The sequence below is a fragment of the Quercus lobata genome, chromosome 2, assembly GCF_001633185.2.
Source record: "Quercus lobata isolate SW786 chromosome 2, ValleyOak3.0 Primary Assembly, whole genome shotgun sequence".
Taxonomy (NCBI): Eukaryota; Viridiplantae; Streptophyta; class Magnoliopsida; order Fagales; family Fagaceae; genus Quercus; species Quercus lobata.
This window is the reverse complement of record NC_044905.1, coordinates 7394207-7404731: the sequence shown is the minus strand read 5'-3', so window position 1 is coordinate 7404731 and position 10525 is coordinate 7394207. Positions and strand designations below refer to the sequence as shown.

The 10525-nt window shown below is 32.9% G+C and overlaps 1 protein-coding gene across 1 annotated transcript; it reads left to right on the top strand.

Annotated features, from left to right (window-relative positions):
* Window positions 1-2282: 2282 nt before the first annotated feature.
* LOC115974281 (calcium uniporter protein 4, mitochondrial) lies at window positions 2283-4745 on the top strand. The gene is made up of 2 exons (XM_031094552.1): window positions 2283-2966; window positions 3826-4745. The coding sequence occupies exons 1-2, from the start codon at window positions 2379-2381 to the stop codon at window positions 4321-4323; spliced, it is 1086 nt and encodes a 361-aa protein (XP_030950412.1). The 5' UTR covers window positions 2283-2378; the 3' UTR covers window positions 4324-4745.
* Window positions 4746-10525: the final 5780 nt, after the last annotated feature.

The following is a 10525-nucleotide window of genomic DNA, read 5'->3' as shown; positions in this document are numbered from 1 at the left end:
AATAAAATAAAATTTACATAATTATACAACATGGAATAAAGAATTACTTCTTAATTTATAAAAAAAAAAATTACATTTATCGAAATTATTAAATGACAAGTACGAATTTGTAAAAGGATTAATTGTATCTACCAACAGTACTAGGGAGAAGATACTTAGTGCTGTAAATACTATATTTGCTAACGAGCGCCCTAAGGGCACTTATTAACAATTTATTTTAGGAAAGTTTTGACATCACTTTTATGGAAAATGAAAAAAGCTGTCAAAACATTAATTGTTTTTTTTTCTATAAAAACTTTCTTTAACTAGATTCTTAATCAGTGACCTAAAGACACTCGTTAGCATTTCCCAATACATAATATACTCATTGATTTTGCCTCTTTGGTTAAGAGAATCTGAAAAGTTGTTTAAAAGTGGGAAATGTGAGTTTGAGCTTGTCTACCAAACCAGCCCTTGGAATCTATTTAATATCCCCAGCTCTCAATTCCAAGCACCATGTCTTATTTCCATACTTTGCGGACGAACTAAATGAGGGCCACTCTTGTTTTCTCACAAAAACTTTGGACACTTTCAATGACAACATTTTTCTCTAATTACGCGCGCGTGAAAACTACTAGCCAATCACTTGCATAAGAACCACCTTAATTACCGTTTTCCTAATAAGTTTTCAAACCTTTAAATTAATGTCCCAAGGATACTTTAATTTTTTTGAAAAAAAAATAAATAGTAGTACTTATTAATAATACATGCACAAATTTATGAAGATTGTGCATTTTTAAATAGGATTTTATTTTTAAAAACTTTTCATAGGAAAAGAAAAATAAAAAAAACTGATATTTTTGATAATTTTTTGTTTTTTAATAAAATTGGTATGAAATTTTTTTTCTAAAATTGTTTATTAAAAAATACTATAAAGAAAACTATTAACCAGATTCTTCTAAATATTAGTATATAATTTTTTAAAAATATTATACAAAAAAACTCATTTTTATAGAGTATTTGATACATCTTAACATGTGATCTTATTCTCAGGACACTAATTAACAAAATTATTTGTTTCAGTAATACTTAAAATTATATGATTCTTATGTGTATTTTTAGGACGTAGTAATTATATATTTTCAAATGAATTTTTTGGCATCACAACAAATTTCAAGAAGTTTTTTTTATAACTTACCGAGATTACATATTGTTATGAGTGCATCATTTTCATTAGAATTATGTTAATAAAACACAAACTTTACTATATAATCTTTACAAATTTTATTATCATATGATATTGATTTGTAATTTTAAGTAGTAAATTTTATAGGATTTTGTTAGTGAATATTCTTAGAACATTTTTTAGTGAATTATTTTAGGAAATTTTTATAGGAAAAAAAATTGAATACTTTTTTTTTCCTATAAAAGTGGTATCAAAACTTTCTTAAATAATTCATTCACAAATGTATAAAGGACACTTGCTAATCAAACCCAAACTTATAATTTCTTTAAAAATTTGTTATGTCTTTTTTTTATATATAAAGAATTTCAACTTATAACATCCATTCCTAATAATAACTCTTTATCATTAAATCAAAATATCAATCAGTTTTGATGTAGGTGAGAATTGAACTCCAAACCTCTTATTTAACCATCAGAGATTTTACTAGTTGAACTAACTAGAACCCATGATATGTCATTTTAAACTTATGAATTTTGAAACATTTTAATATTCACATTTCATTCATAAATATAAATCAAAAGTCTTTTTTAGAAACAAAATTAAAATATAAATCAAAGGTTACAATTAAAATATTTCACATAAAAATTTGGTCATATTCCTTATCATATTTTAAAGATACTATTACTACCTACATAAGAGAATCTAAACAATAAATAATGAAATAGAATTCGGTTGGAATCTAATCACACTCTTCTGTAAAAGGAAAAAAAAAAAAAAAACCAAATTAATTACAGAAAGGTAAACGTATTATATTATAAATAGAATAATAAAAATAATTAATTTCACTTTCTCATTTCCCAAAAGGCTTGGGCTCCCTGTGTAGAATGGTTAAAAAATTCATTTTCAATTTTTAGATAACATTACGTATATTTTTACACGTTTTTCCTGTTTTCCATTCACAAATATTTTTAAAAAATACAAATATCATTGTTCTAACTCTTTTACCATACTAGCCCTCCCACCTCTCTTGATCAAAAAAACAAAAAAGGATGCCCCTAAGATTCTTCTCTCTATAATCCTCATACACTGGACCATTATAAATACCAACAAAGCTATCTTCCCAAATTCTCATAGTTATTACGCGAATAAGCCCCCAAATATCGGAATCCAAAAAAAACTCCCTCTCTCTCTCTCTCAAACTCTGTTTCTTCCAATGGCGCTTCGGAAAACGCTAGCGAAGCGACTATTTGACGGTTACAGAGTTACATCACCGGCGGTCACTAAAGACTTCTCACCGATCTCACCATCCTCAACCGTGGTACCTCCAAACGCTTCCAAATCTAGCTTCCACCGCGAGTACATAGCCTCGCCGGACTCCTCCGAGAAAGGCTTTTTCCGGCGATTCCTTCACCGGAGAGCGATGAGTCCCTTACCGGAGTTCCTCTCCGTTCCGGTCGGAGACAAGCTTAGAGAGAAGCTCAGAGCCATCAACATTACTGGCGATCGGATCAGCCTCGACGGACTGAGTCCTCCGGCACCGGAAAAAGCAGCCTTCGCCGGAGATTCGGTTTTTGGAATCTCGATCCAGGAGGCGAAGAAGATCCTGAGGCTTTCGCAGGTGGAGAAGCTGAAAGCGAAGCTGAGAGAGATTCCGAAGAGCTCGATTTCGTACTCTGAGTTCGTCCGAGTCTGTGTTCAGGGATGTGAAAATGAAGATCAAGGCGCTGAGTTTGCCAAAATGTTAGATGACTCGGGAAACGTCATCGTTTTGGGGAACGTAGTTTTCCTTCGACCCGAACAGGTACCATTTTTTTTTTTTTTTTAATAATTTTATTCTTTCCGTTATTTCCTATATAGTCCCAAAACGTCATCGTTTTTGGAACCTAAAAGGGGTGGTAGCGTTTCTGTAACGACCGGTTATGTGGTTTGTCACACGCGCGTCTTGAGGCTGTGGTTACACGCTTGCCTTAAAATGCAAAAGTCCTTATTTTGCGTAATGCTTGCATGTGAGCGTGTCTCCTCGCTCTCAGAGGCGTGTGAGTGATAGTCACTGCGAGTCACGAGTGTTTGAAACTGACACGTTTGCATCATGCAACAAGTTTCTGTTTGCACGTGTATAGTATCCCGAAATTTCCTTAAACTAATAATTGGTGTTTTTTGAAACTTGGGTCTAATGTGTCCACGAGGATTTGGATTTTAGATTATGGCATTGTTTAATAAAATCCAACTTAGCATTAAAAAAATAATAATAATAAAATTAAAATCCAACTTCACTGCCATGCGTGGTCCCGAAAATTTATTGCCTGTGCCTAATCCAAATGCATGTCCTATTTTTGGAGAGAAATAGATCCTATATATGGACCCGTGACTTGATGATCAATGGACCTAGTGGACGGACAACTTCATAATTGAATGCGGTGTTTAATGTATTAGTCAACTGAACACCTTAAAATAAGGACACGTATTCACATGTCCGGTGCATAATTGCACCGAAGGTAATCTGAACCCATCATAATGTATTCTTAATCACGTCTAGTTTCATTTTTAGGCTGTTTAAGAAGTTATAGATATGTGTCACTACTAGTGATTTCTGATTAAGCCCATTAAGCATATATGTGCATATTATTCAATAACTGATTTTTTTTTTTTATTGGCTACAGGTGGCGAGATCAATGGAGACACTGATTTCTGAATCAATAGCCAATCCGAAGGACCCAAGGAGGAGAGAATTGGAGCAAATGGAAATGCAAAAGGCCCTAATCGACAGTAAAGCCCGGGGCTTGGTCCGTGGTGAACTATACTGTGGATTGGGCTTCGTTTTTCTCCAAACACTGGGCTTCATGAGGCTCACCTTTTGGGAGCTCAGTTGGGACGTGATGGAACCCATTTGCTTCTTTGTTACCTCGCTTCACTTCGCTCTTGGCTATGGGTTCTTTCTAAAGACCTCTACAGAACCCACTTTTGAAGGCTATTTCCAGCGCCGATTCAAAGCCAAACAAAAAAAGCTTATGAAAATCCATAACTTTGACTTAGACAAATACAATGAGCTCCGCAAAGCTTGCTATCCAAGCCACTCTGCCTCTGCCTCCCCAAGTTACACCAATAACTTCTCTTCTTTCAAGCATGAAGCACGGTCATTTGTTGGTGCCGTGAATTAATGAGAAAAAGATAATAATAATAAAATTGGACACATTTTCGAGTAATAAAAATACCCAAAGGAAATAGATAGTTTTGAGTTTGACTAAAAAAAAAATCGAAGCGACCGAAACTTTGAACGAGTGTTTTTTCTTTCAAGTTCCAAAAGATCGGTTTAATTAATATTTAGTATAGTTTGAGCAATGACATATGATCTGAGTTTTTGTAAATATTATATTAGAAACTTTATAGATTTTCACAGCACGGACTACAAAGCTTTTTTGGAAGTTCTTGTGCCATGTCTAGGCCTTGGACCCAAAATTGGCCTCGGAATTATGCCTCTCGGGCCTTGATCTTGTAAAGTGGTCTGCGACCTCTACTTTTGTCTTTGTAAGTAAATTTACAATGTCACTGAAAAATAACAGACTTTATCATGTTTTTTTCATTGTTCATGAAGATCTATAAGTTATAAATTATAAAATAATAATAATAATAAAAGAGAGAAAAGAAGAAGAAGATATTCTACTATGAAAATTAATTGGTTCTTTCCACTGTTCAAAATAAAATAAATTCCCTATAAAAATAATCAATTAATTAACAGACTTTATCATGTTATGCAAAATAAATAAATTTTTGGAAATTTTTTTTTTCTTCCAATTTGTTTCGAAAAAAATTTTGAAGATCAAATATATTTGTTATAAAGTAGGAGAATAAAGGAAAATGTTTTGCTGGAATTTATTCCAGAAAACATTTTTCCTAAAAACGCGAGTGGAAACTTTTGGGCCCATTATTATTATTGTTTTTAAAAAAGACATAATGGCGTGGGGATAAGAAATTAAGAATACTGGACATTTTTTTTCAACAAACTTTAAACTTTTCTGTTAGAAATGTGTCATTTAAGCTAAAAAATTCGTAAGGAAGCATTAGTTTGTAAATACTAATATAAATAAAATATTTTATTATTATCAATGCTATATAAATTATTTTATTTTTCATTTTCCGAACTATTTAAGGAAAATTTAAATTTCAATTGAAAATTCATAGAATATATATGTGTATATATATATTTTAAATGGACAAATATTTTCAACGAAAATCTTTTGATCATGGAAATATTTTCCGAGAAGCAAAGACAGTAGTAAAACTGTAAAAGCCATGAAGCCCCATTCGACAGAAAAGTATTTGGGCCTTTGGGCTTAAATACGTTATGCAGAAGTTAAACTAGGGTGAGGTCCAATTGAGCACCCACCAGTCCACCACGCATAGGGAACTATTAAAACTGACATGTGATAGATTGATAGTTACAACTTACAAGCCGGATTTTTTTTAAAACACACACATTGAGTAATTGACAAGTGTATGGTTTCTAGATGAATAAGCATAATCAAATGGGATAAAGATGATACTTTAAAAAGGAAAAATACTAAAATTAGTACAAATTTTATGGTATAAAGCTTATAAACTGGTTCAACAATGAATAATCGAATTGTTTTTATGATGGGTGACACATATTAATGTTATAGAACTTGTGCAGTACTTGTATTGTAAGCTAAATTGTTAAAGGGTCATGCTAACGAGCACCCTTAGAGCACTCGTTAATAATCCATTTTAGGAAAATTTTGAGATCACTTTTATGAAAAATGAAAAAAGCTGTCAAAATATTAATTGTTTTTTTTTTTTCTCATAAAAACTTTCTTTAACTAGATTCTTAACAAGTGTCCTAAGGGCACTTGTTAGCATTTTCCATTGTTAAATACTACCTACTCGACAAATAAGGATTAAGTGACATATTAACCATGAGATAATTGGAAATAATTATCCCTCCAAATAAGAACTCTTGGATTAAGGGTATTATGACAAATGGCATTTGAATCAGCTGAACTGTAGCGATAGAATAGTAATGCAATAATGCAAGTCCATACATATAAAGGCAAAGTGAAAAAGAAAGTGGAACACAATGTGTAAGTCTAGATCTATGTCCTTTTCATATGCAATTATCATGTTTGTATTGCTAAAATCCTCCTAAATGAAACATTACTAAACCAACCCAAGTTTCATTTCTTTCAAATTTGGTCTACATTTGGATACTCTCCCTTTTCTTCTCTCATTTTTCATCTTCTCTTCTTTCATCCAAACCAAGCACAACATTAAGGTCCGTTTAGATTGAGGGGGAGGGAGGGAGAGTAAAATAGAGTAGAGTAGAATTGACCCAAAATTAGCCTATTTTTAGCCTACTCTATTTTACTCCCCTCCACTCCCCCTCATTTCTCCCTCAATCCAAATGGGCCCTTAGTTTTCTTCGTCATAAACCATGACTTTGCAACCAAGTGGTTTCCATGAAATTTAGGCCAAAGTAGCACATTCATTTTTTCAAATAAAAGAAAAGTCTCAGAGCAAGGAGATTTTTAATGCAGTATCTGAGTTTGCACAAATACATCAAGGGACCCGACTTGATTAATTATTAAACCTAGTCCCCCGCCATTGTCAACTCTCAAGCAAATCATATACCATACGAGGAAATATCACAATTTTCTATGTGTAAAAATAATTTGTTTTTAGGGAAACAAATGTCTCCTCATAATATTAAAAGGGTAAATTTAGGTACAGTATTTAGGTATTATTCCTTAAGTTCCCTCTTAATATTCAACCATGTGGCTACTTGATTAAAAATACACTTCCATTCCATGAAAAAAAAAAGAAAAAAAAAAAGCCACATAATAGAATTTTAAAAGGGGAACGTAAAAAATAATACCTAAAGTACTGTACCTAAGGTGCTAAACAAGTTGTAATTGCTCGACGAATTTATTTGAATGTCATTTATCGATTTTTTTAAAGAGTATTGTAAGGACACGATTTGTAACGACCCAAAAAGATACTGGGTTCGCACGTAAATAGGCCCAAACAATATAATTTGTAGAGCGTGGGTGTTAAGAACTATATTAACTTTTGTGGAATGAAAAGGTTCACCCTCACATATATTGAAGGCTCAGAGCTGGCACAACGATCGTTTTGTTTTGGTAATCGATACAGTTCTTTTACTTTTTACGTTCTTGTTCTTCAGTCTATGCTTTCTTTCTTTCTTTTTTGTTCCAATCCCTCCCTTGCATGTTCTTCTTTCAGTTTATATACCACCCTTTGTGTTCCATCCTCACCACACACGTGTAGGTTGGGTTCGGGGGATTTTTTTCTGTCTCATCTAGCACCTCCTGGAACTTCCTATGGGCAGCTGTAAGGCTGCCTCCTTACTGTTCAGGTATCACCTCCACATTAATGCGGCCAGAGAGTTGGTTGAGAGGTAATTAATGCGGAGGCAGCTGTAGTTATAGATATTTGTTTGTCTTTTCTTTCTTACCCTTGGTCTGTTATCCTATCTTCAGTGGTGACATAATTCCGAGGTCCGGTTGTAACAAGACCGCGTCCTGATCGTCCTCGGACGCATACTACCGAGGAGTATGGCGTCCTCGGACAAATACAGAACTCTACTTTCATGATATTAACTACCACCCTCCCTCGGTAATTACCCTTATGACCTGACTTGGCCTCCTCGGAAGAATATGCATCATCGGATGGACCACAGGCCCCACGATCCTGACCTTAATAGGCCTGTTGATTGACTGGTCCCCACAAGTATAAACTAGAACTTCTTAAATAAACATCAAAAGACAAATCATTATACGATACATACTCTTTTTTATTTTATATGTATTGTATCATATCTATTTGATTTTAACCGTTCATCTATTATTATAAAATATATATTAAATAAGACAACATCAAACCAAGTTAATTATTAGATGCTCGGTACTTAATAAAATAAAAAAAAATACCATAGCATTCTCCTCAAAATACATTATGTCTTGTGTGACCAATTGAAATAAATAAAGTTTCTCAAAAAAAAAAATGAAATAAATAAAAACAAAATACAACGTCGAATGATCCCCTCAAAACATGAAAGTTTCTAGCAACAATGTTATTGACATTGGCCTCAAGAATAGCACCAGCCATCAGTTAAATTCCAAACAAATTAAAGACAATGTATGTGTGTCAGTTGAACTGTGTATTGCATGTGGAACATGAACGTACACCAAAATATTGTGCAGACCGAATCATTAGCAGCAGTTGAATAATTGTCAAAATGAACATCTTCTGGCTAACAATTACATGCCGACATATACACTTCAAGGTTCAGTTAAATTAATTCTGGCCCTTTTGTCAAGACATGACCATGGCCATGCTCAATTATTTTTCGTTTTGGAAAATCTAGTCACACACTCCTCTGAAGAGAATATTCACGAAAATTTCAGATTTGTCATGAGATGCAAAAATAGAGAAACATATACACACAAAAAATAATAATAATAATAATAATAATAATAATAATTACACAAGATAATATTTACGTAGTTCGACAATTTGTCTACGTTCATGAAGTTGCAAAGATTTTACTATTCTCAAGAAAAAAATACCAGATGAGGCAATACAGTTTTTTCTCTAAAAAAAAAATTCAAAACCCTAATCTCCAAAACAACAATTTTTCTATTCTGCGCACATGATTCACAATAGGCTACAAAATGGGCCACCGCTTACCTCCGCTCCATGTACTAAGTCTCGAAAATCTCTCATTAAAAATCGTAACAATATTATTTAAGGTCGAGTTATAATCCGGATTAAATACAACTAAGCTCCACAAAAGCCTAACACTCTTCTATACACATTACCACTAATATATTAGTATTGTAGTTCATGTAATAGTGTGTATATAGTGGAAAAATTTAAGGCACACAAAAAATTTTACAACAATTGCCACAACTCACAACGTGGCGACTTATGAGATTTTTTGTGTTTCTAGTATTGCTTGTATACCGTGAGTGTGTAATAAGGCTGGTGTGATTATCACTACCCTTTTTGTTTTTGTTTATGGGTGATTGTAGTTGAATTTTTTAATCATGCAAGGCTTATATATTGAAAGAGAGACAATGGATACAAAATAGCTTCTACTTTTTGCAGGCGCTGGGGTCCTAATGTCTGTTGAGAACCTAAGAAGGGCACAACAGAATTGCAGCACAGGCCACGTGAAATGGCCCCATGTTTTTTCTTTTTTTTTTTTGCGTGAAATTCAACTTAAGGTTGGCATGAATGGGCCCATTCCAACAACACCAATCCAATCTCTGATTAATTCAGCCCCAAAAATTTTATATATAAAAAAAAAATCCAGTCTTTGATTACGTATTTGAACATTGTAAAAATCTTTTCTAAAGTTTTTGCTCTGTGATCAAAACTCAAAATCATTTTCGTTTCCCAATTATTCTTTTATCAGCATTTGTGTCATTCAATTAAAAAAAGATATTGGGCTGTCCTTAATTACCATTACGGCATTACCAATGTCACCACACTCGTGTCAGTTAATTTGATTATAAAAAAGTTATCATTAAGAGTGGACGTTATAGGTTAAAACTTAAAAAAAAAAAATTCAAGTCACCTTATCTATCAAGAAAAAATATTCATTAAACACTGATATATATATATATATATATATATCTTTCGTTTAAGGCATAAAATCCAAAAAAAAAAAAAAAGAAGGCATCAAAGAAAAAGATGCTGGAGATACAGCTCATCTATCAAGTTGATCACTAACTACTGTCAAGTTCATTTTACAATTCCTAATACCTTACATCATGGAAGCCAATTAAGTTTATCAAAGTCGGTTTATTTGTTTTAAATTAATTTTTTTTTCTCACATTTTAAACAAATAAAGTCAAAACAAATAAACTAATAGTAACAAAGAAGCTTAAACAAATTTCTTATTCTTTCGATAATCAAGCTTAGCCAAATTTGGCAAACACATGAAGATTCTCTACTGAACAAAACGAGAATCAGGCAATGCCACAGTTTACCTTAAAGTTGGGTCATTGATCTACGTGGCCCATCGTGCTGATTGGCCGTTTTAAGCTTAAAGTGGTGCTAGCAAACCCTATGAAGAAGATCAATTGGCAACCCTAGTGCTTATCCATTCATAGAATCTCTTTTATTTATTCGTAATCTGTCTTGAATCCAATACTACTATGCACTGAATTCTAGACATGTTGAGATACGGATATATGTCAAACATTTGTCATGTGTTTACATCCTAATGGATCTAGTGCACAAGAGCACTGGACCCAAGCCTTATCCTTAATAATTCATAATTTATACAAACTCATTTACACCTAGATAATTACTGGGAAG